General features: G+C 40.9%; 1 protein-coding gene across 1 annotated transcript in view; it reads right to left on the bottom strand.

Moving 5' to 3' along the window:
* Nucleotides 1-27,661, bottom strand: part of VWA3B (von Willebrand factor A domain containing 3B) — a 91,670-nt gene that overhangs the window by 41,399 nt on the left and 22,610 nt on the right. The window contains exons 9-17 of the mRNA XM_060235245.1: nucleotides 17,008-17,124; nucleotides 14,431-14,621; nucleotides 12,609-12,763; nucleotides 11,213-11,351; nucleotides 10,852-10,983; nucleotides 9,359-9,457; nucleotides 4,012-4,194; nucleotides 3,167-3,294; nucleotides 2,122-2,306 (exon numbers count right to left, since the gene is read on the bottom strand). Coding sequence (XP_060091228.1) covers nucleotides 2,122-2,306; nucleotides 3,167-3,294; nucleotides 4,012-4,194; nucleotides 9,359-9,457; nucleotides 10,852-10,983; nucleotides 11,213-11,351; nucleotides 12,609-12,763; nucleotides 14,431-14,621; nucleotides 17,008-17,124 — 1,329 coding nt within the window. The remainder of the gene's footprint in view (nucleotides 1-2,121; nucleotides 2,307-3,166; nucleotides 3,295-4,011; nucleotides 4,195-9,358; nucleotides 9,458-10,851; nucleotides 10,984-11,212; nucleotides 11,352-12,608; nucleotides 12,764-14,430; nucleotides 14,622-17,007; nucleotides 17,125-27,661) is intronic.

The following is a 27,661-nucleotide window of genomic DNA, read 5'->3' as shown; positions in this document are numbered from 1 at the left end:
TCGATGTCGAAGCATTATGCAAAGGCGAAGGGGTGTGGGAGGGTCTCTTTTTCTGCTTCTCCTCCAATTTCCCCTTCTATGACGTGGATGATCGGGTCCCCGAATCATCCCGACGCCTCTTAGCCAGGGTGTCCACTGACCCTTCAGAAGGCCATTTCGTGGAACGCCCGCGTTCGACCGGCATCTCGGTCCTGATTGGTGAAGTCTCAGCCAATGTGACCGTCGGGGCTGCGGCCTCACCCATCGGTACCGACGGGCCCAATGCCATCTTCTGTGGACAAAGTGCCGACTCGACCAAAGCTGCCGAAAGCCTCGCCACACGATTCTTACGAGTTTGTTTTGAGAAACTCAGACAGTGAGTGTAAGAATCGACTCAATGTCTCTCACTCAGACAGAGGAGACAGAGGGAATGGCCGTCGGGGGGGGGGGGCAATCATGTTGGCAAACCCCCAATGTCTTTCCATAGACGCATAGAGGGGGAAAAATGGGGGGGGGGAACTGAGCCCCGAAGGGCAAGTCCAACAAACTCTTTTTTTTTTAACAACACTAACTATCTAACAACTAACTAACTAACTACACTAAGAAAATAACAAACGGGCTATATACAAAGACAAAAAAGCAATCCAAGATTACTTTACCGACCGGGGACATGAAAGGAGATCCACTCAGCGCAGCGGTCAGAAAGGAACTGGTGGGATCCTCACGCTGGCGCCGGTGAGCATGCGCACTGGGACGCCTGCGCATGCCCATTGGTGCCGAGCGCGAAAAAATCCCGGGCTTTTTAGGTACTGATTCGGGGTTCAGCGCAGGCGCTCTATCCCATGAGTGTGAAGCACAGAGACCACGAAGAAGATCAAGGTGACACCATTGTACCTCCTGTCACCACTTCCACATTCCTTTCCCGTTTCTTGGGATCAGGAGGACTCTATTTTTGCCTCACATTAGGCAGGACAGAAAGAAAGCAAACAGAGTACTGAAGGAATAGGTCAGGAGATGCAATAACTGTTTCCTCATCTGATGCCTTGGAATTGTTGAAATGATTGCGTTGGGGTTTCAAAAAGAGGTCACCTACTTCCATTTTTTGAATCATGTACTTTTTAAAAATATATATATAATTTTCAATTTTTAAGTGAGATCTGTTTTCAGCTGTATATTCTGATGAAAACTACCAATCAAGTATAAGTTTCAGGTTTCCTATGTACTTCCTTCACTCTTCACCAGAAAGTAAAACATGAACTGCCCTATACTTATCTCTTCAGTCACCTAATGTTTTCCTCGTCAGAACAGGGCTAAGTGAAAAACTGCATTCAAATAAATGCAAAACAGCCCAGTATTATTTTCTGATGCAAGTAAGGGGAACAGCTCACCACATACACACACCAAAGATTTATAGGAGGTAGGGTTGCTGGTCCCCAGGTAACCCTATTTTGTAGGCTCTTTTCTGCTGCCGGCCAGCTGGCTGGAGGGGGAAGCCCCAACACCAACAGCCATGCCCCCACACAACATCTCTGATGTGATGTCACCCAGAAGCAACATGATCGTGGTGGGGACATCGCATGGCAACACTCTGGTTTTTGGGCAAAACTCTATGGCTTTAGCCCAATTTTACTATAGAGTTTGCCTATAAAGCAGAGTGTCACTGCACAATGTCCATGGCATGATGATGTCATTTCCACATCATCACATCAGGGACATCACGCGTGGCGATGTGCCCCACTCTCTGCTCCTGGAAAACTCTCTTCCACCCCCCACCAGCACAAGGTAATCCTAATAGGAGGTAAGGAGAACCTGCCTAAACAAGTTCCTTTCTCCCAGGAAGAGGTGAAGCCAACTGTGCATCATAGCTGCCATAAGAAACAGTCAATATGAAAGAAAGCTAATGAATAGTTACATATCCAGAGTGTGTGTCCTCTTGATCAAAACACCTCAACGCTTACCTTGACTCAGGAGTATTTTAATTTTGCTGACAGAAGATGAATTCCATGTAACATTGTGCCTGCTATAGCTGTGCTGAAATGAAGGCAGCGTGGGATTTCATGAAAGCAGTACTTTGCTGACTGCACTCAATACATGGCAGAGAAGGGACAAGCTTTATTGAGTAATCTCCAGAGTCTGTTTTACCTGCATATAATGCTTTCTTCTTTCTGGTTAGACTCTCAGGGTGTGCCTGACGTCCATCTGTACCAGGCTGAGGAGAAGCTGATGCTGGCTCTTCAGAGGCACAATATGGCCTATCTGGAGGTGGGGGATTCAGCCTCTCAACTTGTTTGCTTATTGTGGATGCAGTAAAAGCCTGCTTGCGATGTCTGTTTAAGAAACAGACGTATCACTAGCTGTGCCAAGAAGTGTGATGTCTGAAATACTGCACGTTTAATACATTTTGTTTGTGAAATTGGAATGGTGGGAAAGCTGATCATGTGAACCTGAAGTTTAATGCTCAAAGAGATTCCTGGAAAATCAAACCATACAGAAATGTATCAAGTAATTCAACAGCCATGAATATATTGTTTCAGAGTATAAGGACAACTACTTTATTATAAACTAGTGGGAACTGCTTACAGCCACTTGTTTCTCCAGGTACAAACTGGGTGTTTTCAGAATGCAATGTTGTGCAAGGAAGAGATAACAATGGAATAATACACCTGACTGTCCTGTTTATAATGACCACTTGACACATGTGGTTCTCTCCTTACTGTGATTTAGTCCTCTGAGTGATGTATCTGTATACCGTTATTCAAACCACATTTCGGGCATGGAAAAGGCAGCTTATAGTCATGGGGAATGAATCAGGCCATAGGCAAGAGTTATTATGAACAAAACTAAGGAAACATTGAGACTGGATGGATGAATTATCCAACCATGAGAAGAAAGGAGCAAAAGAACCACACACACATGAAAACCTCTTAACATTTTTCAAACACACACTATTTTTCTAATCTGCATTAACTTTTACAAAGGGACCCCAAATAAATGTCAGGGAAGTAATCATTTTTTTTCTATCAAGATAAAAGTTTTTACTCTTTGAAAAACATTCAGTGAATTTTTCCCTGTCAGGGAAAATATCTCTTCTTGTAATTTTTACCTTCTAGTATTCAACAGTCAAGACAAAACATGCAAAAAGCAGCCCAAGGGTGATATAAGAGGTAAAACCAATGAAAGCACATACTTATGTTCCCGACTTTCTGCGCCATTAATCCAATCCATCAATAAGTCATCAGTGTAGAATGCTTTTGTTTTCTTCAGTTCTTTTCCCCCTTGTTCAATCTCTTTCTTAAGGAGATATATATCCTCAGACTGAAAGAGATATGAGCTATTGTCAGTTCATTAGAAATATATATTTATTGCTGAACTAAACCAGTGCTGAACATTATAATAAATTGGCCCATAATTCCAAGTGGAAAAAATGTTACATTATGACCATGTGAAATTAGTATCTTGGAACACTATCCATTAATCTTCGTTTCTATATTTAGTCTCTATTATTCCTTGCATTTCTTTTCTGGCATTCATTAAATTTCACTTCTGCTCCTTTCTGCTTTATATACTTCAGCTCTCCCTATATTTTAAGAGTAATTTTAATCAAGTTAAAGTGTTACAAGAACAAGTATCCCAGAGCAGACTTTTGGTTGAAAATTCATATTGTGTTATCTTTGCAAAAACTGCTGATTTGACAATATATCTCTGGTGGAGTTACATTTTTCAACAGATTATTGTATTCCAAAGAATCATTGCTATATTACTCTTCATTTTACAGTCTTACATTTACTACAGAGTTCACAGCATCTTGGAATATTTAATTAAAATCTTTAAAAAAAAATTTGCAATCACTAGTGGTCTTAAATACATAAATAAAAGGCAATACATGAATGTAGTGAAACCATAAACTTGTTATCTCAGTACTGCATACCCCTCTCATCAGCAGTTCTTGCACTTGATAGGTTTAATAAGAAACTTTCACATGACCTTAATATTAATTTTTGAGAAATTTTTGTCCAGCTTTTCAATACTTGCCTCAAAAGGTTTAGGAGCCTCAGGGTCCATCAAACAAATATGATAGTAATGAAACCGTCCACCTGTTTCATTGGCCAACTGATGTAAAAATTTATTGGCTCTTGTATCATCACAGTTGAAGGAAATTGTGTGAATGGGAATTTTTCGCTGAAGTTCAAGCTGGGCTAAAATGGTTTGGGGAGGCTGCAAAAAAGGGAGAGGGAGATTAATTAATGCAAAGGTAGTCCTAGAGTCCTAAGGTTTGTAAGGGACCTTATAGGTCATCATTCAACCCACAGCTTAATACAGGAAATCCAAAGCATGTTTGAAGGATGCTACTCAACTGCTGCTTAAAACTGCCTTCATACTACATCTTCTTAGGCAAAGGGAAAAGAATGGACATATGGACATACGAAGCTGCCTTATACTGAATCAGACTCTTGGTCCATCAAAGTCAGTATTGTCTACTCAGACTGGCAGCGGCTCTCCAGGGTCTCAAGCTGAGGTTTTTCACACCTATTTTGCCTGGACCCTTTTTTGGAGATTCCAGGGATTGAACCTGGGACCTTCTGCTTCCCAAACAGATGCTCTACCACTCAGCCACCGTCCCTCCCCTATAAACTATTAAAGATTTTATTGATTTCCACCATAACTTTCATTTAGAATAAACTATTAAAGATTTTATTGACTTCCACCATAATTTTCATTACTCCCAGTAGGAATACATCTGACTGAATTATCAATGAGAAGAACTGCATCCTAGGGATTGACAGTTTTATGCAAATGGATTTAATTTTTTTATCAGCACCTCCAGTCCAACAGTCCAGGTACTTGGGATATTTCAAGATGAACTGGTCTCAACTGCTCTGTGTAGCAGATACAATCAGAAACAATCCTGCAGTATGTATAGCTCATCTCCTATACTGACTATGGTGGCTTACCAGAGCGGGGTGGTAATGGTCCAGGATGCTTTCTGTACTATTCATTGTGCAACAAAGTGCATAACAGTGAGCAGAGCAAACCACTATCAAGACAAAGCTAAGGTAACCCTGGCTGAAATTTAGAGATGAACTATTATTCTACAGCAGCACACCTATTTCACATTTATAATATGGATATTGGGCACAATCCACGGCAAAACTAATTTTAAAGGCTCTCAGGCAGGAGGGTTGGCTAAAGCTGAGAGCCACTATGAACCATAATTCTGGGATGGATAGACCATTGTAAGGAAACTTCCTTTATGTTAATTTACCAAGTTAGATAGACATTCAGTCTAAAAACACTGCAACATATAAGATTTTTCAAATATTCAAGTCATCTTCTATTCATTAAACCCACTGCTTAAAACTCAAAGAACTTTAAAATATATGTATATTAACAAATTGATTTTTTCCAGTTAAATTATAAACCAGGAGCATTCAACATAGAGCCCATGAGTGCCATGGTACCCACCAAATACTTTCCTGGTGCCTGCCAAGTGTTATAGTGAGTGAGAGAGGCCAGTTGTGGCTTTTACCCAGCTCACATAAAGGGGATAGTCAGGTCTGACTCCTGAAAAATGAAGACAGGTACTGGCAGATACTAGCTCAATATGTTTACCTTTTTGTGTATGCAAGAAAGTATTTTCAAACACTATGTTCATTTTTAAAGCCATCCTGTAAAGCACAGCTTCTGCTTGAAATGTAGAATTGTTACTGTTAATAATGAAGTTATGCATGACCTCACTTCATAGTATTTTGTAGATGGCTCTATCTCCAGTGGCAGCCATTTTGCAGTCATACCCCAATCTGTGTTAGAATTCCAAAGGTGCCTACAGGCTCAAAAAGGTTGGGGACCTCTGTTATGAACTGTAATTTTCCAAGATAATATTAGCAGTGCAATTTTACTAATAATACAATTGTGAGATCACTGCTGACCGCATACTGTTGCAAGCTTTGTACATCAACATTTACAACCTGCCATTAACATATGGAATAAAACCCCTAACAATGACAGGTGTAATTCAGCAATTAATGATCCACTACCAGTGTACACCATTAAGACAATATGGATAGAGGCAACTTCTTATAATTTATTGTATTACACATCAAAATCAATAAGTTTTTATTTCCCATATACATTTTCCACTATCTGTAACAGCATAATAAATGTAATATTCTTCCAAAAGAAGTGCAGCCTTTCAAAGGATATTTGAATGTATCCTGGAGAGCTGAATCTCACTCAGTCCTCACCCCCACCCCTCCAGTATCTAGTCTAGACTGTCAAACATGCAGCCCATGGGATACATCCTGCCCCCAATAGGCTTGCCAATCCCCAGGTCCCAGCGGGGGTTCTTCCGCTTTCCCAGGCTCCTTCCCACCCCCAGTCAGCTGGCCGGCGGGGGGAAGCCCCACTCCCAGAGGACCATGTGCCTTTGGAGGCTTCAGTCTCCGATTGAAAGGCTTCTTCTTGGGATGGTATGTCTGTGTTACTTTGAAGAAGTTGGCAGCAACTCGTGAGTAGAGATGCCAATCCGTCGCTTCAGAGTCGCCAGAAACAGGGGGGGGGGGACGTCTGCTGAGCACTTCATTATTCCCTATGTGGAGATCAATTCTCATAGGGTATAATGGGGAATTGATCTGGAGGTTTCGGGGGCTCTGGGGGAGCTGTTTTTTGAGGTAGAGGCACCAAATTCTCAGTATAGTATCTAGTGCCTCTCCCCAAAGTACCCCCCAAGTTTCAAAACGATTGGACCAGGGGGTCCAATTCTATAAGCCCCAAAAGAAGGTGCCCCTATCCTTCATTATTTCCTATGGAAGGAAGTCATTTTAAAAGGTGTGCTGTCCCTTTAAATGTGATGGCCAAAACTCCCTTGGAGTTCAATTATGCTTGTCACACCCTTGTTCCTGGCTCCACCCCCAAAGTCTCCTGGCTCCACCCCCAAAGTCCCCAGATATTTCTTGAATTGGACTTGGCAACCCTATGCCCCCAAACAACTTCCTTCTTCTGCTTCCTTTTCCAGACCTGCTACTGGAGCTACATTGTAGCTTGCTTTTTTCCCAGCTCCCTCAGTGGCTCTTTGCTTCCTGCCTCCTTCCCTCCCCTTCCTTCCTTCGCTCTTTCTCTCTCTCTATCTTTCTCACAGACACACAGAGGCACATAGAGATGCCATGGCTGCTTCCTGCAGGAGAGATATAAAGAAAAGCTCATACACACACACAGCTTGTGTTTCCTTTTCCAGGGCTATCCCTCCTCTTTTGGGGAAGAAGGAAGTGAGAAGAAAGAGTCCCATGGCAGCTTCAAGACCAACCATGTTTGATTCCAGGTATAAGCTTTTGTGTGTAAGAACATTTCTTCTTTGGAGGGAGGGAGCAGAGTGGGTGGGTGGAAGGATGGATTTTTCTGACATGTACAATGTCTACTGAGGAAATTATTTTGGCTTATTCTGAAAAGTTGTTTAAAAAAAAAGATTGGATTTCCCTGTTCCTATCTGGATTTATTTTCTTTCAAAAAAGACCCTGATTAGGAATTAAATACTTGGATTAGTCCTTATATCTTGGAGAGTGGAGTGATTTCAGATGCCAAATGTTAATAGCACACATTGGTAACGAGACTGGAAAACTGGCCCTCAGTTCCGACCAGGAGAATGCATTGTCTTGAGCTTCATTATTAATTGCAATTCAGCCCTCTCTTTCTAATCTTCCTTTGAAATTCCTTTGTAAGAGCACTGCTACTGTTAGGTCAGCAACTGAATGTTGTAGTTTATGATGTCAGATTTATGTCCAGGCCTTTTGTTGTAGCACGAACTCCTTTGCATATTGGGCCACACACTCCTGATGTAGCCAATCCTCCAGGAGCTTACAGGGCTCTTATTACAGGGCCTACTGTAAACTCTTGGAGGATTAATTACATCAGGGTAATGTGGTCTAATATGCAAAAGAGTTCCTGCTACAAAAAAGCCCTGCTTATGTCCATTTATTCTTTGCATCCTCCTGAACTGAATCCTCCTGGATGGAATTGAGACCTAGGTTTCCTGTCTCATTACCAATATTGGTATCTCCACATCTACTACCCTCTGCTTATTACACGTAATCCAATCAAGCCTGCTATTGTCATTCACTTGCTATTACCATTCCATATCTGAAATCATCTTTATAAAGTTTATATATCTGGTATCTTATGTTACATTTTATGGCATGCATGTTATGGCCAGGCCCAACAAAGTGGCATTTATGTCATATCCATCCCTCATAACAAATGAGTTAGACACCTCTGATCTAGACATTTGGAAAAGACAGCAAACTCTGCAGCTTCTATGGTAAATTTCCTAAGATTAAGACTGAAATGCAGGTCTCTTCCTATGGCTGAGGCAGAAGCTGCATGTTTAGTTTCCTTTCTCCCCATCTATATCATCTAATGGAACTTAGCAGCTTATGTTGTGAAGTCATGACATTCTATGTTTCACTTCCCTGGCTGCATATCATTGACTGTTTCTTATGGGCAACAGGGAAATACAGAATGTCATGACATCACAACTGAAAGTAGATGCTATTAAATGTTAAAGAGGTGGAGCCAATAAACGTTGGTGCTGTTTTCAGCAGCGCCCCTGAGTTTAATTTATTGTCTAATTCTAGTCTGGCAGCTATAGCTCCTGCCACAATACCATCATCTCCTCCCCCATTAAATTCCATTGTATTTATGACTTCTACTACCCAAAGGACTCCCACCTTCAAGTCTTGTCTTCTCTTACCAATCCACCAGGACATCTGGTTTTCCTTTCACTGCTACTTTCTAAAACCTTCATCACTGATCAGTTTTGCTCTTCAGTATCCTCCCCCTACTCTGACTGAAAGGTGCAGAGTACCCCAGCCTCCTCAGAATTCAGAAGCTGTGGAGCTGGCCATGATTAGTATTTAAATGGGAGACCACCAACAAAGTCTAGGGTCAGTAAGCTGACGTAAGCAATGGCAAACTACTTCTAAACATCTCTTGCCTTGAAAACCCTACAGGTTCACCGTAAGTCAGCTGTGAGACTTGATAGTATTTTCCATCACCTTTCCCCCCCTCAAACACTGTTACTTTTTCCCACAGTACTTGCACCACTGCTTGTCACAGTTCAACCAAGAATTCTGTTCCATTTCTCCCCACACACACATAAACACACACACAAACAAGTTTTGAGGACCTACTACTTTGAGGCCTGAAAGATCATGCTTCTTCTGATGTCTCCACTGCTACAACCATGTTGGCTGGGGCAAGAGATGTAGAGGTCTTCCTCTAACTGCCAGCCTAGCCTCACTTTAGCCATCCCTCCTCTACAGAGACTTGTCATACAGCCAGTGTTACATCATCATACTGCCCTGACACAGTTTGCCTCTTTCATGGTTACCTGATCAGGTCTCCCATCAGTAAGAAGATAAATGGCTTGAGTTTTACTATCATCAAAGGCAAACTGAAGTGCTTTCAGTGTATCTGTAGAACTTCCAACCTAATCAGTCAAAGGAAAAATAGAGAAATGAAAACATTAACAGTGTTACAGGTGTGAAATACCATCCAACATTTGTTTAAGTGTGCTAGTGAGATATACTAATTATAAAATTCTGTCTTGATGTAGCATGCATTAAATCATTTGTTTGTTTTTTATTACAGTCACTTGACCAATCATATAACACATTTACACTTAAAAATTCAAGGCATATTATAGACCAGATAAAACAATTTAAAATTAAAATCTAATTACAGTACAGTTTCCAAGCAAGACCTAAATATCACCAAACAGAATCTAGCTGCTAGATGCATAATTCTGGCATTCTTATCAGATAGAAGATAGCCAAGTCTAACTTTTTCAGTGAGACTAGAGATTTTATCTAACAATGGAGTAATAATCTCATCATGCTGTGCTTCCTTATAGTACTGGCAGCTAAAAAACATGTGCTCTATGTTTTCAACCTCTCAATGGACAGGAGCAGAGCCTTTCCAGGTAGGGAGTTTTGCTATATCTGCCTTCCAAAACTGCAGAGGGGAAGTACGCATGTAATAAACTGGCATTTTAAGGTTCAGTTGTTACTTTAAGAAATGCAGAACCTTGATATAGATTTGCAGGTACAAATAAAGCAATATTATGCAGAATTTTTTTTTGTGGGCAGAAATAGAGCAAAGTACATCATTAAATATGTTGCCTCATTAAATATGAACAATGGAGAAGCTCAAAATGGAAGGCTATTTGGCTGTTTGGATTGAACAGAACACTCTTGGGCATTTGATTAAAATGAAAGCCCCTTCAGAGATTACCATGCCATACAGAGAAAAGCTGTGCATGTTCCCCAACTCTTGCTGCTCCTCTGCAACTAACTCACACCCATAATATAGGTTTTGCATCTTCCTCACTGAGGAGATGTGGAAATATGCGCATTCCAGATCAGGAGAAGGTGCAGAGGCTATATTTGGGTGTGATCTTGCTGCAGAGAAACAGGAAATGTTGGGGAACCTGCACATCCTGTTCCTATGTAGCCAAGTGATGTCTGAAATTGCTCAGCCACAGAGACAAAGAGAAATGTATACTCTTGCTTCAAGGACTCTACCTAAGAAATGTCCACATTTCTAACTGAGGTATTTTCAAATTCAGCATCCTAGGAGGAAAGACAGAAGGAACTGGGCATAATTAGAAGGGGGAGGGCATAATCACATTCTTCAAATACTTCAAGAACTGTCACAAAGGAAAGAGCTAAAGCTTGATCCATGCTGCTCCAGAGGGCAAGAACAGGTTTGACCCTTTTAGCAAGAAACACATACAAATACAGGTAGCCAAATCAATATGTACGAATACAGGTACTTAAATAGATTAGCTTATTCACATTTTCTTGAAGTTATTTCTATATTTACCTGCAGCCCTTTTACCCAAAGCAAAGCATCCTCCAAATTATGCTCGTTAACGTCAGCAAGTTTCTCTTTCCAAGCTATCACTTCAGCATCAAATTTAACAAGGTTAAATTTAGTTTTGTTTTGCAATTGTTCCTGCAAGAAACAGTCTGCTGAGTTCTCCTTCATAAAAAAAATATACATCAAAACTTGGGTACACTTGAAAATCAAATATTTGGAGTGATTATTGGAAATGGAGGATTCAGCTCATAAACTGCCACAAAACAACCCCAAATCTGGAGAAACCACCAGTGTTGTATCAGGAAAACATAAGCATTTGCTTTGTTTTACAGCCCTGGTGTCCAAAATAGTAATTGTCACTCACCCGGATGAGCTGTAATATTTTCTCCTTCACGACTGGAAGTTTATTTTTCATCGAGTGAGATGTATCAATGAGAATATAAATGTGATCTTCAACTACATCCCCAAAGAGTGCTCTACTCCCTTTTTGCAGCTCCTGAAGTCTGTATAAAAACACTTCATGTGAAATGAAAGGCACAAAGAATGATAGGAAATGCGGTTTTCCTACATCTGAAAAAAAGCCTCTCCCCAATCCATGACTGGGCTCAAATATACCCAGTTAAGTCATAGATTTATTTTTAAAAATAAGGTGTATTTAACCCAAGCAAATATGTAAGTGTATTCAATGGCAATCACAGTACATGAGTACAATTATGCATGTGTGGCTTTGTAAGATCATAAAATTACCCTCTCTTGTTAATTCCTGTGAGTTTTCATAGACCCCTGGTAATTTTCTCATGAATTTTCCCCTTTTGACAAGAGACCTCCTGCAGGTCTAATTTAAAAGAAATAGTACTTGAACAGCTAACACTTCAACATAAATTAATGTCTGTGTTTTTACATTGCAGTTTTATGCCAGGTTGGGTCATACAGCTTGCCAATATCACCAGCCCCTCTCCAATTTACTATAACTGGGGACCAACCCCAAGGCTTTAAAAATGAAACTCTACAATCAAGACATACATACAAAAAAAAAACTATTTAGGGTGGAGTCAAAAGCCACAAAACAGCCAGTCCTTATATTATAGACTATATTAGTATATGACATGGAGCATGTTAGGAAGGAAAATATACATTTCTCTACAATTATAACCATAAAGGCATAGAGAAGCTAAGGGCCATATTTGAAAGTCATGTAATAAAATTAGATAGTTTATCTCTGGTTTAAAAAATATCTGTTCTCAGTTTGAACACTCTACGTGAAGTGCTATACATCTGTATATATTTGTTGTGGCACATGTTTAGTGATTCTGCAAGGTGCCATGACACTGATTTTGTTGTTATTTCCACAGCATCTTATCAGAGATGTTAAACATTAGAATACCTAATGCTAATTTATTACACTATGTGGTTATTTAAATACTGCCTCAATAGGGTTGCCAAGTCCCTCGCAGCCTCCAGTGGGGGACTCTCTTTGTGCATGCTTTGCGCATGCAGTGCGATGACGTCACCTGGAAGTGACGTCATCGCACTAGCGACATCGCACGGCAGCCACTCTAAGCGTTTCCGGAAAAACTCTATGGTTTTCCTGGATGCTCTAACCATTTGGGAGGGGAAAACTCTATGGTATGACTGGAGTGCTCGGGAAAACGCCTACCGTGGCTGCCGCGTGACGTCGCCAGCTCGATGACAGCAATAATGTAAATAAATAGATAAGAAGAAATGAGCTTAGAAAAGATTTCAGCAGAAAGTAAGCTAACCTGCATTCCATTTGATTGAGAGCATTCTTCATTCTATCTTCATATTTCAAATAGTTCTCAACATCCAGATGTACATGGGCTATAGTCCCATCTTCCAAGTATATCTGTATAAACTTTTCACAGTATTTTGCATGGATTGTTTTCATGTTAGTCTCCTACAGAAGCAAAAACTTGTGGTGCTGATTTTACACATAAACAAAACCAAAAGGGCTCATAATGCGTAGAAACAGAAAGAAAACATACCAAAGAGCACCATACTGTATGACTGTATACCTTAGAACAGTTTTATAAAATCAGATTAATGATGATTGGGACAGGCTTAAATTCACATATACTAAAGACGTATACAAAAACATATGCAAAAAGAGTGCCTAAAGAAGGACACATGAGCATTAATTAACATACACTAAATGCACCTTCACAGAAAATCCATCCTAAATTAGTGCTGCCAGCTCCGGGTTGGAAAATAGCTGGAGATTTAAGGGGTTGAGGCTGAGGAAGACAGAGACTGGGGACAGGAGGGACTTCACTGGGGTATAATGCCATAGAGTCTGCCTTCCAAAGGGGCCATTTCCTCCAAGTGAACTGATTTCTGTTGCCTGGAGGCCAGTTGTAATCCCAGGACATATCTAGCCACCACCTGGAGTTTGGCAACCCCAATCCTAAATCCACCAAAAGGACAGGGGTGTACTGGAAATGTAAAGAAGTGGATGGCACTTCTTATTGCATGTGGTGGACACGTAAAAAGACGAGAAAATTTGGACAAGAAATACATACCAAAATTCAGAAAATTTTGAATATTACATTTGCCATGAAACCAGAGACTATGCTATTGGGAGTCCTACTAGATAATACTGAAAAAAACTATAAAGGAACAATTTAGATATATGTTAACTGCAACATGAGTAGCACTGGCAGTCAAATGGAAACAGGAAGACAGTCCAAACCTCCAGAATTGGGAGGATAAAATGGGTGAATATGCTGTGATGGCAAGATTGACAAACTATATAAATAAAAAAGACAATTAAAGAATCTGAAGAGAAACTGAAAGCTTTTAATGCTTATTACAAATAGGGTGAAGAAAGCAGAAATACCAGTCTGCAGGTTCACTTGTAATAATATGATAAATTGGTTTACTGATTAAATGGTTAATATTATTATTTCAATTATAATCGTTATTACAAAATTAGGAAATTAGTATTTCATATATCTTTAAGCTATTACTATATTATTACGTTTTATAGAACTACCTGGCTTTCTATTAAATATTGGTGTTGTCATACCATAGTTATCAGAATTTAAGATGCGGAATTTAGGAGGTCAAAATAAATGTTTTATTGAATAGAACAAAGTATCAGTCCAGTGGCCCCTTTAAGACCAACAAAGTTTAATTCTGGGTATAAGCTTTCATGTACATGCATGCACATGAAAACTTATACCCAGAATTAAACTTTGTTGGTCTTAAAGGTGCCACCGGACTCACACTTTGAAAGATGTTTCCTTGAAATTCTATTTCACACAGGATACATTAGTACCAAAGTGAAAGTATCTTGGCTAAGCTGAGTCCCTGCCTACAAGATTTCAAGATGGTGGACCACACATAGCTTCATACTCTGATGCACATACACGTTAAAAAAAATGTCATGCTGAGCAAGAAAAAAAGTTGAACAATTTTGAGGCAATTTTGAAGTAATGATATCAAAATGGTGGCTGTCAAAATAACAAACAATACCTCCTGCTATATAACCAGCACATTTATAACAACATGGTCAACAGAAAAGTCAGGCAGATCCTTCCCCCTTGCAAAAAGTATGCAACTTACAGCATCAGTTTGCAAATATTCATTCTCTGGTTTGGTTTTTATGTCAACCACCCCTTCTGCATGATGGAAGGCATAACTACCAAATGCTTTAATCATCATCAGGTTTTGGGCCTTCAAACCATTCTTCTGAAGCCACCTCTTGGAACTTGCAGTATCCTGGACATCATATGCTGAACTCTCAGTTCTGGTTACTGGGGTAAAAACATGACAATGAGTGTTTGATGATTCTGAGTTTAATATAAGTACATCACCCCAGCAACTAGAGTTCCCAAGTCTGCCTCAATAAATATCTGGGGATTTTGGAGGTGGAGCTAGGAGACTTTGGGGTGGAGCCAGGAGCAATGGTGTGACAAGTATGACTGAACTCCAAAGGGAGTTCTAACCATCACATGTAAAGGGACCACATGCCTTCTAAGTGCCTTCCCTTGATTTGGAAATAATAAAGGATAGGGGTGCCTTCTTTTGGGGCTAATAGAATTGGACTCCCTGGTTGAATCTTTTTTAAACTTGGGAGATGTTTTGAGGAGACATATCAGATACTATGCTGAAAATTTGGTGCCTCTACCTCAAAATAAATCTCCCCAGAGCCCCAAATATCAATGGTTCAATTCTCCATTATACCCTATGGGAATTGGTCTCCATGGGGTATAATGGAGTGTGCAGCAGACATTTCCCTCCCCTCCCCCCACTTTCTGATAACCCTGAAGTGGGGGGATGGCCTCCAAACCAGGGGAATCCCCTGCCCCCACCTGTGGATTGGCAACTCTACCAGCAACCCAATTACTATTGATTTATATCATGCCTTTCACCCCAATGAAGACTCAAAGCAGCTTACATCATTCTCTCCTTCATTTTATCCTCACAACAATCCTGTGAAGTGGGCTAGGCTATGTGTGAATGACCAGCCCAAGGTCACCCAGCAAGTTTGCATAGAATCTTGGGGTTTTAAACTTGGGTCGCCCAGATCGTAGCCTGACATTCTAGCCACTACACCACCCTGGCTCTATGGTGCACCAAGAGGGCAATGTAAAGTGCTGGATATTGGAGCAGGAGCTCCCTAGTTCGATATAGAACATATCTATATAGTTTGATATAGAACATAGGTATAGAACAGAATGGACACCCAGCAGCACAACTCTGGGATTCTTTTCATACCTGGATTTCTTTCAGATGACTTTCTGCCATCAAAAGCCAAACCAACCTAAACTCTTGATCAAGACAGATTCCAATAGGCATATTTGTTCCCCATCCACCCCAGCCTTCTTCTCTACTGAAACTTCCCCCTCCCAGTCTTTCTCATTCTTCTCACTCATATAGGAAAAGCTGAAGGGTGGGGGTTGTAAAAGATGCCACAAAGTTTTCAAAATGTAGTTCTCCACAGACACTCTTCATTTTCTTTAAAAGTTGGAAACCATATATATTTCCTGTTATATAGTAATATCACTTCTAAAACACTCCCTGTACAGGAATACTTCTTGTATAAAGAATTAAAAGCGCATGTTTTCAAACAGTTGTGCCCAAACTGGGATTCCCACAATCTGGAACTGTATTACTAAGTTTTACAAAGGAGCTCTTCCTCTGACATCCAGATCAACATTTTGCCATTTCAGGCAAAATATGTTCCTCCACATATTATAGAGGACACAGATAGCCATTTAATTAATAAGACACACATAAAATCAGGGATTGCTATATGCATTCCTTAATGCATCCATCACTGCAGGAGAAAATTAACCTTATATTGATACCCATATCAAATTGCAGTGATATTTTAACTGCATTCTGTAGACAAAGGAAGATGAAGTTCATTAATTAAGACCTTGAACAATGGAGGACTAACCTGCAAAACAAGTGGATAGGCTACAGTATATGGATGCATGCTTGTGCCTCATGGCCAATAAGCTTGACTCCTGGCTTCCTCCCAAGTGCTGCTCTGCTGCCTACTTCTCAGTATAGCAGACTACAGTCCAACTACACCAAGGGCTTGGGGAGATATGAACAATAATACAAAGCAGAGCCTCATTCTTGAGTCATACCAGCTGTATGGTGGTATCGTTGGGGTCCAACCTCTGCATGATGTCTTAAAGGGATTTAAAAGTGCTGTGAGGGCCTGATTCTGGTAGGGCCTGCAGTTCAGCAAGCTGTGACATTCTTGTCCTCCCCCCCCCCCGCCCCTGCATCTTTTCAAGTGTCAAAATCCTCCCCATCTGCAGCCACTTCAGCACTTGGAATGGGATGGGGGGGGGACACAAAGTGCTTCATCCTGTCATACTGCAGGCCCAGTCAAGAATGGATCCTCAAAGTATTTTATATAGCGTCCATAGGTTGGACCTGTAGACACCGTTGCATCTAGTTTGACCCAGTTTGGACTTGACAACAAATGGCATGCCTATCAACAAGGCTGACAGCCAACAGTGTTCAGCAAACCTTCAGTCTGCAGATGAATAAGTGGGAAATCATCCCCAAACTGGCTGCGTTAACTATACATGAAATGCAACTGTCACAGATTGTCTATGTTCATTGTTATTAACATTTCCACAATACTGTCAGAAGTTGTGGGGGTTTTTAAAAGCATACCTTTAAGTGATTCAGACTCCCCCAACTCAGCTAAAATTCTCCGAACTTGTAGCTGTGCGTTCCTAGCTTCCTCCAGTTCCTTCCAGATCAAGAACACATCTTCTCTGACACCTGTTCCTGTTTTTAGAGTAAAAGTCAGATGCACAGAAATGGAGGTGAGATTCCCTACACATAGACTGTCTTTCTGGTTGGTTTGCTTGGTTTTCCCTGAGTAATCATTGAGCAGTCTGAGCAACTGCCATAGATTTTCCCTGAGTTTATCCAGGAGCAAATGCTTTCAAGAAAACACAAGCATGGCTATAAAAGTTTTGGACAGTAAACTGAACTACTTTTGTATTTCCTGAAAGTATTTCTTTTAGTGGGGTTTAGGCCCACTTGTCTTTTTTTTGAATTGTACCTAGAATCTATAAAATAATGCCATTTGGAGTACTATCGTTAGTGAAACATGGAATCACATGTAAAATCACTCGCCAACAGGGCTGTAGTCAGGATTTTAAAAGTCAGGGAGCACCCTTTCCCATTCACTGTGGGGCTTGCCACTTCTCAGAAGCTGGAAACTCTGAATGTGGCCAAGTTGAGGCAGCCAACCCTAAAACTCTGGAGTCAAGAAGGGACTGCACCTTGCGTGCAAACAGGGAGTTTCCTTCCACCTCCTTTTCCCCCACCCCAGCACTTTGCAGCCAGTAACTCCATCTGTCCCCCCTCCCCAGCCAATTCCACACAGCTTCCTCCCCATCTCCCTCCTCTCCACCTGCTGCTTTTGCTGCTGCAGTGCACTGCGCTCTGCTCAGCTCTCCCGGCTCCAGCTGCAGTTGATGATGCTTCACTGGCTCAGCCATGGCAAAAAGAAAAAAGCAGGTTGCATCCCAGAGGGTCCACTGGAAGTCAGGGAGCAATGCTGCCACAGGCTCCCCTGTGGCTATGGGCCTGCTCGCCATTCTGCCATGCTGTTTATATGATCAAGAATCAGAAGAACATAGCAGTGGAGGCAGAACTGATTCTCCATGGCTGTCAGTCACCAAGGGAAGGAAGTGGGTAGCCTCATGTCCTAGGGTGCATCTCTTGACTTATTCCTACATAACTGAATAGTTCTCTGAGGCAAAGAAAAATGCATGGGGGCAAGGTTATGGTGAGTAGACGGTGGACAGTCTGGCCCTCACCAGTAAGAGATCCCACAGAGAAGTGCACAGAAACACATAACATACAAAAGAGATACCAACTCACATACATCCTCAGGGGTGCTTACAATATAGAGGCCACCATTCATTGCAACAGTGGTATTCAGCAAGCTGATTTATTTTTTAAAAAACATGCACATTACAATCTATGCTGAGAAGTTATGTTATTAGAGATCTTAACATAGACACAGAAAGAATACAAGGAAACACAAAAGGAAATAAAGCAAAACAAGGACCCTAGTTGTTAAAAAAACAAAGTCTTAATCCTTAACATTATTCTGTGCAGTATTCTTGAATACATACAAGCCTGTTGCTCCTGCAAAGCAATTAGACTAAAATATTAGTACTAAAATATCAGCACCAGCAATCCCCGCCTACAATATCAGCATAACTCTTTTTCAGTGCAAGTGCAATATCACTGTTTATGATGCTTCTGAGGCACACTGATGCATGTGAACAACTATAAGAAACCATTGCGAGCAGAGTTAGACTTAGGGAAGGGCCAGAAACTGAACACAATATGTCATTTTTAACCTATAATTTAGCAGACTTTTGAATACATCAGGAATAAGCAAGCTTTGTTTGTCAAGCACATGTGCATCTTTTTGCCCATCCATTCATCAGTCCTTATGAAGACAACAAGATCTCCCTCCTTCTTTCTCCAGTTGCTGTGCAATGGTAATGTGCTACTGTACACTGCCATCTCCTGGGACACTCCTTCAGGGATTCTATTGGGCACTGGAAATCCACATACTAAAGGAAGCACACCATTAAGAGAATCCAAGGAACTCTCCTTCTATTCTTCTGTACAAGCACTTTCAAAGATCTGACAGGCTAACCCATAATTATTTTATTGTTTTAAAACAATCATATATACTTCAAATGGGTGAAAATATGTATAGAAAATTTTTCTAGGTGCCCAAAAGGAAATGAACCCAGAGGGCCATGGTTAGAGCCAGTGCAGTGTAGTGGTTAGAGTGCTGGGCTAGTATCTGGGAGACCCAGGTTCAAATTCCCCCTCTGCCATGAAAGTTTGCTGAGTGACTGGGCTAGTATCTGGGAGACCCAGGTTCAAACTCCCCCTCTGCCATGAAAGTTTGCTGAGTAACTGGGGGTCAGACACTCACACTCAGCCTAATCTACCTCACGGGGTTCTTGTGAGAAGACAATGGACCAATTTCGCACTAGGCTTGTTCCAGGTGGAGAGCCCTTTGGTTCTCAGCACTTCTCTCAGTTTTCACACAAGCTGCCCCGGAGCTGTGAGCTGGCGTGCTGCTTTTCTGAAGCAAGTGAGATTCTCTTACAAGTGGTTTCTGCTTGCCATGGAAAAGCGATGCACCAACTCGCATCTCTGGGACAGCTTGTGTGAAAACCAAGAGAAGCACCGGGGACAAAAGGGCTCTCCACCCGGAACAAGCCCTAGTGCAAAATCGGTCTATGGAGTAAAGGAAAACAATGCTAGTTGCCCTGAAGCCCCACTGGGAAGAAAGGCGGGGCATAAATGACAACAACAGCAATAATGCTTCCAGTAGTATAATCGTGTTGAAAATTTAGTTGAAAAGATTAATTTTCTATGCAACTTCAGTCTTGTATGAAAATTATTGCCTTACAGTAAGTTTAACCGTATACTAAGTAGCATTTTAATGAGAGTTTAAATCTATTTTTGTATCTATATCTATATTAGCAATGCACTGTATCTCTGGGCTGTGCATTACATTAACTAATGACTTCACCGCAATGTTCACTAATGGATTTCATTACAATGACTGCAATTCTGTATACAGTGAGGCTGATTAAATCCCACTGATATCGATGGGACTTAAGAAGTCCAACAGTACTCAGGATTAAAGACAAGAAGATCATTAAACTTTCATTTCAGGTTAATAAATAAGAGCTATTAACCTCTGTGCTTTGCAATCACAATTATGAACTCCTTTTACAGTTCTATTCCACTCACACATTTGCACTGAAAGGAAGAGAATGCTCATCCTTTTTCTGCTATTTAAGCATCTTAATTATGCCCAGTTACCCTTTACCTGCCATAAATGTCCTTCTCTACACAGTTATATGTAAAGCCATCTTTTACTGAAGCAGATCATTGGTTCACCAAAGCCAGCACTGGCTATTCAGATTGGCAGCAGTTCTCCAGGGTCTCAGGTGACCTTGGGTCAGCCACTGTCTTTCATATCACCTACTATCAGAGCCAGCTCTTTTTAACTAGAGAAGCCGAGGTCTGGGCCTTAGACCTTCTGCATACCGAGCACCAGCCCTGCCACTCAGCTATGGTCCCTCCTCTGAATATATTAATAGTGCATGTAGAGGGAGTGAATCTAGAGTCTCCCTGGGATGCCAACTGGTTTTAAAGCTAGAAATCAATACTAGTAGATACTGAAAAGTCCATTAGCCTGGGAGGTGACCCCAACTCCGATGGGAAATCTCCATGGGAGTGCCAACTCTACCACCCTCATCCTCTGGGAGTTTATGCCCATGCATGAATAAGTCTTTAAAAGAGTCATTGTGGCTGGAGCATCAGAGTAGGAGTGGGGAGACCAAGGCTTTGTCCGCACTCAGTCACAGAGCTCATAGGTGACCTTGGATCTCTCAGATTAACTAGCCTCACAAGACGGCATTGAGAACCTTGTAACCACCTGCATTCCATAGGCCAGGACTACCCAAACTTGCTTAATGTAAGAGCCACACAGAATAATTGTCAGATGTTTGAGAGCCACAAGACAGGGAGGAAAGGAGGGAGGAGATAGAGCAACTTTAACTTTAAATACATTCTCCAAGCTACAGGCTAGCTTGGCTTGAAAAAGTGATTTAAAGAGAGAAATGCCTTCTCCCATCCAGCCAATGGGGTGGTGGGGGCTTCAAGAGCCACACAATATATGTGAAAGAGTCACATATGGCTCCTGAAAAGCAGTTTGGCCACCTCTGCCTTGGGGGGAGGGGAAATGCAGGATTAAAATGAGAGATTTTAAAAGTCGATACTTCTGTATCAGTCCAAAATAAATTATTTATAGAAAATACATGTTTCCACTTCCAAAATACAAATTTCAATCCACAAAAGTAGCTGGTCATTCTCTGCATTTTCTTTTGTATCTGGATGAGCCCACTGCATATTTTCTCCAAATTATCAAGGAAGGTCATTTTTTTTCCAGCTAAGCAGAAGTATGAAGACTATGCAGAGCCCCTATCTTATCTACCTTTGGAGGGAAAGCTGATAATAATGTGAGTAATTAGGGAGCTTGTGTTTGTTCTCCATGCCACCAATACAACACATTAAAATTAAGCCAACTAATTAAGAAAATGATCATCTATACATAGTCTCTCATGATAATTCAATCATATTGGCTTTCATCTCATCAACACTTTTCAGTACTGCTGTCTTTGCAGTCTCTGCATGCCAATACTCCCCTGATATAAGCAATCCCCAACAACACAGGTCTCTATTTTCAGTCTCTGGCTGTTCAAGTTTGCTTTAGTATAACTCAGGGGTGGCCAAACTGTGACTCAGGAACCACATGTGGCTCTTTTACACATATTGTGTAAACCCCCCCTACCCTGTCAGCCAGCTTAGAAAAGGGATTTATTTAAAACACTTTTCTAAGCCAAGCCAGCCAGCAGCTTAAAGAATGCATTTAAAAGTTGCTTTCTCCCCCTCCCTTCCTCCCTCCTCCATCTATTTTCCTTCCTCCCTCCCTTCTTTCAAACTCTGACATTCATGTCTTGCAGCTCTCAAATATCTGATGTTTATTCTATGTGGCTTTTATGTTACATAAGTTTGGCCACCCCCGGTATAACTGCTGAAGACCCATGGAATCCAATCACTATGATTATCACCAGGACATGACATTCAACTGCCTTCTAAAATCTACTTGAAGTTCCATCCAAGAAAAGGGTCAGTCAACAAGATGATCCTCATAATACTACAAGGGTCATCCAATTAAGTTGACTGAGAAAGAAAAATTACGAAATACTTTGAATAATTAGTTTATGGAATCCACTACTGCAAAATGTGGCAGTGGCTACTCCATAGAACACTCAGGGACAATGGGCAATAGGATCCAAATCCCTACTGTCTGGTCCAATCAGAGGCCCCTTGCTGGTTCAAACTACCCAATGGTGTTCTAGCATAGGAACCCAGGACTGTATATAGTTGGCCCCGATGGCCCCATTCAGCAGTCTTATAGCCTACCAATTACCATGCTGTAATTCAATAAAGAGCTATGATCACTGCAACCTTGTCTCCAAGATCCATTAACCATGAAGAAAAATGTTTAGTGTCAGTATGTATCTGAGAACCAGATGCTGTGTGGAAAATATAAGGGAATAAGTCACATCCCATGGCTGTCAGTCAGTTAACCATGGGATCTAGGACCAGCCCCAGAGTTTGTATTGTATATTTCTATTTTCTTTCTTTCATTTAGTTGTTTAAATGATATCCTTCTGTAAGGCACTTTTGGGCCCCAGTGAGGAAAAAAGTGTCACATAAATGCCTAAATTAATAAGCAAGCCTTTGCTGCACACTTGTACAAACACATTATTTTAAATTTATTTAATACATTTATTTACCTCCTATCAAGACACCCCAGGCAGAATACAATTTTAAAATGTGACAGGACTAAACAACAAACAGTAGCAATCATCCCAGGCCATTTGTCATCTTCTTAAGAGTTCATAGTATGAAACCTCTTCTCCCCCTTACCTTCCCCTCAAGACACACTTCCATTAGCTCCAGGAAAGGTGGGGGAGGGGCTGCCTCAGTTTCTCTCAGACCACTGATGATTCCTTCAGGAATACATTCTAAAACTAAAGTCATGGTATTTTTTTTCCTTGTAATACTTGTTTTAAATATTTTCTATGACGTTTCCTTTCAAAATTAGAATGAAGAAAAATTATTTCTCCAAGTTCAGACTTCTTCCAATAATAGTACTTTAATCCTGGATCTCATCAAATGGACGTATGTGTGTACTTAAAAATCTTCTTATAGCATCCATAATCAATATGAAATGGTACACCTTTGTTCAATGGATTATTGGGGAGAGGTCTAAGATCATGCTAGACAACCTCCTTAAAAATAAGAAGTCAATTATGAATTAACCAAGATTGTTTTTATACAGAATCATGGATTTTTAACAGTGTTACGGATGGTTCATATAGCAGCGGCATAGCATTCTAATCATTTGCATGAGGTGGGGTGTCACAACACTCTAGTAATTTCCACAGGAAGGAGCTACACTGGTCACCCAGTTCTCATTATTCCTTCCCACAGACCACAGGGTAGTGATCACCTTTATGTGGCACTGTCTTTCACACCCTCATTAAAACGTTCAAAGGAGAAGCTTCCCTGCATTGCATTGTGCTTTAGAATTAACAGAGATTAAAATCCTCTTAAGTGGAGCCTTTTACCGTACCGAAATTATTTCATTATGACTCAGTCTTTTGGCCAAGATCATCTGCATACTTAAGTGTGTACAAATACCATGTACTAAATAAAGTAATTGCAGTTGAGGCTTGCATGCTATTTAAAATATTGTTTATTGCTGTCTATACAAACTGTGACCTGTAATCACTGGTTGTAACGTTACCTGTCATCAGACATCTAACACCTATAGTCTTGCCAAGCTATTGCTGAACTATTTGAACCCCAGCAGAAAGTTTCTCATACATTGGCTATCAAACTACCAGGAGACAAACTTGTACCCCAATCCTAAGCATGTTTTTGGAAGCAAGAGCCACCAAGTTCAATAGGATTTACTTCATAGGAACAACATTCAAGATTACAACAGCAGAATATCAGTGGTACTTGCCCAAAAACATACCGACAAAATCAGCAGTTGTGACTGGCCACAAAGACTGAGGCACACAGCTGGATCTGCCTGTGGTGCCCAGCTAGAAGGCAGTACAAGATACCTGAAAGCCACAGCTGCCATAAGCACAAAGGTGTGTTTGAGCTAGACATTCAATATGGCCAAAGAGAAAGAGAGTTATTATCTAATTTCCTTCAGGCACCTGCAACTCAGCAATAAACAAAGGAAGCAATTGCTCGGAATTAATTGTGTGTGTAAAATGGGATGTTTAACCTCTTTCTTGTTGGTTCTATAGACAGCAGTGTGGCCAAAAAGCGAAGTATGCAGCAGCAGGCTTGAATTTTGCTGCATAGGCTTCATATAGCAAAACCAGAGAAGCACTCAAAGAGTATTTTATTTTCATTCTCTGTTAATTTCTGACTTAATAAAGTATGAAATAATGTTCTCATTATTGCATAGCTCCCCACCCCCCCTGTTATATTCATTTCCATGGATTTCAACAGGAAACACATTTTCAGCTGTACTTTTCACCCCATCCAACTGAGATGGAATTCTCTGGGATTGTATTCCCAAGGGATCCTCCTGCCAACATCCTGGCAGAAAGTAATGCTTCCTCATTTTATAGGCAATTAAAATTCTCATTTGGTATGGGAAAGTATTCAGCAATTCAAGTGTGCACAGATTATATATAACCTCATGTACAAGGCCACCCATTCACATTTAAAGCGAGTTGGGAGTCTACTTAGTGTGGGACTATAAAAGGATTACAATCTTACTCCCTCCTGTGCCTTACTTCTTCCCATACTCAAAGTATTTATCTTCTAGCCAGGAGCTAAACTGAAAGAAAAATACTGAAAGAAATGGAGCACTGTGAGGTAAGGTACTCAACAAGGGACAAAATTTAGCTATTTCTATGTTACATTTTTCATTTTTAAATAGACACATACACACTAACCTCCCACTTTATTTACAAAGAAGAAAGCCTGTCTTTTTCCCCTATTGAGGCCAACAACATATAGTGTGGGGGTAATTTGAATTAGCAGAATGGAAGGGTGGGAATTTAAGTCCTTCCCTCAACTGGGCTTTCACATGGGTGCACTGGATTCAAACCAACTGTTACAAAACATCATTTACACTCACAGGTTCAAACTCAAAATTACAGCTTGTTGTGTATTGGTTGTTTTGACTGTTGGCTTGTTATGTCTATTAGTTGCTTAAGCTGGCTGAATTTATTATATAATACAACTTTTAACCTGGACAGGACTCACATTCCTTCAGTCTCACAGGGGGTGAAGGAACTGCTTTTCAGTTAGTCACAGGGGTCCAGTTCTGCTTGGGACTATACAGCATGAGAGGAATACATGCTTCCCCCTCCCCCACACAAACATACTGTTTTCCTGAGCCAAAACAGCTCTAAGCTTCCGTTACTCTTTTTAATATAGGTTTTAATTTTTTGTTTTAATTAGTTTTATGAAACGTTTTATAATGAACTCCTTTTAACTGCTAGCCATCTTGGGGGAGCTGCTTAGACTGAAAGGCAAGATTTATTTTATGAATAAATAAAAAGGTGCAAAACTTTGCCCAGGACAGCTTCAGCTTGGAAATATGGTGTGGGGAGAGGCAGGAAACCATTCCCCATACAGCACTGTTTAGCATAATCAGGCCCCTGCAGATCTTTAAAAGATCTCCCACTATTACACTTGATCTCCAGGTGACCAAGAAAATGGCTGTGGTGGAGGGTGGACTCCATGGCATTATACCCTGCTGAGGTCCCTTCCCTAAAAAAAACCCTGCCCTGCCCAAGCTCTATCCCTAAAATCTCCAGGTATTTCCCAGCTCGGAGCCGGCAATCCTGCCCCACAGCTCCTGCATAGAATGCAAGTGAAGTCTAGAGTACCCATTAAAAATTTCACATCTAGTTTAAGACAAAACTAACTTGGAAAAAAATTTCTTTAGGTAGTTAATTCCCAGCATCAACACACAGGTTTTTCTCTCTCATCCAAACCAGCCAGCACTGGCTTTTTCTCTCTCATCCAAATTACTAATTAACAATTTACCTACAAAAAATGTATTGCACAAACAGTAGAGATATTTTGGTTCTCCTACTTATTTTTTAAAACATTTATACCATGCCTTTCCTCACAGTTCAAGGCAGCTTGCAATAATATTACCAATAGTATATTTCCTTGCTCTATACCACATACTAAGAACCAGAATATTTATATTATCTTTATATGTGCTACCAGGTATGCATATGTTTATGCAGGAGTGCCAGGTATGCATATGTTTATGCATGAGAAGAGAATGGTTCTGGCTGTCTTTCTATTGTGCATGTGTCAGAGTGTGTGACTCTTAATTGCATTTATAGAGCTAGTCAGGGCTTCTTCTGCCAAAAAAAAGCCCAGCAAGAACTCATTTGCATATTAGGCCACACCCCCTGACACCAAGCCAGCCAGCACTGCGTTCCTGCTCAAAAATAAGCTCTGGAGCTAGTATGTGTATAATGAGACTATTTGAATCTTGGATCACTTCATTTTTTTCAGGTATCTCCTCTCCTTGTTTGAAGCTGGAGTCTGGACTGAACATTTTCTGTGGACTACATCTCCCTGACCTCCCTGCTGGGGAGCTTTCATAATATTGCCCAGACCTCTACAAACGCACTTGTGTCCCCTCCTGTGTTAATGCTGTCATATACTATGAGCCTTTCCTTTTACCATTCCTTCATTTTATTTCTCTTCCTATAGGCAAGATAACTCAAAGGCTTTATCTAAGACCTCAGTGGACCTGGATGAAGCAGGAATGGATCCAGATGACTCTCAGATCAGACCGTTTACAGCCTCAATTCCACCCACAGCCCTAGATCTGCTGCTTCCACCACTGTTACACCAATCCTGGGTCCCCACCACCATTTTAAACTTTAGGGGCAGTGGAGTCAAAATGCCTCTCTATCCTTAAATTTACACACGACACTCATGTTGTTCAATCAATACACAGCATAGAAATCACTTTCCAGGGTGTTCGAAAGCAGTTTTCTTTATTATTTCTTAGAACATCCTTTCAAGAAATACACTGTAAATAGCCTCAAAACGAGCAAAGCAAGAACAATCACTCCCATGCCTTTGCTGCTATAAAAGACACTTGCATTGCCTCCCCCCTGCCCCCACACACACACAAAGTCAGTCCTGGAACTTTCCAATTGGCTGGGGATGATGTCATAACCACTGCTATAATGTGAGATAAATGCACAAGATTCATTGTGTTCCCTTTTAATGTGTAAATTCTGTCCTATAAAAGCACGACACAGCACACAAAGCATTTCAAGGAGATTACTGCAAATTCTGGGGTGATTAAAACCACTCAGTGAGTCAGTCATAAAAAAAGGGGGCATGGACATAATTTTCAGAGCAGCAGAGGCAGCAGCTCTTAGTCCAGCTATTGAAATATGAACTGGATGGCTAGGGAGAGGGGAAGGCAGCCTTCCCGCTCACAATGGAACCCAGCAGAGAGGCTCTGTTCCCTGTAAGTAATCATTACCCTGCCACTGAATCAAATTAAATAGAGGGGATTAGAAAGTTGTCCCTCCTAGAAATTTCACAGTACTAAGTGAAAGAACTTTGAATAAAGAAAAGGTAGTACTTCTACAAAAGGGGAAATAAAAGGGGC

Source organism: Heteronotia binoei, chromosome 3 (assembly GCF_032191835.1).
Source record: "Heteronotia binoei isolate CCM8104 ecotype False Entrance Well chromosome 3, APGP_CSIRO_Hbin_v1, whole genome shotgun sequence".
NCBI classification, from domain to species: Eukaryota; Metazoa; Chordata; class Lepidosauria; order Squamata; family Gekkonidae; genus Heteronotia; species Heteronotia binoei.
This window is presented reverse-complemented; position numbering and strand designations above follow the sequence as displayed.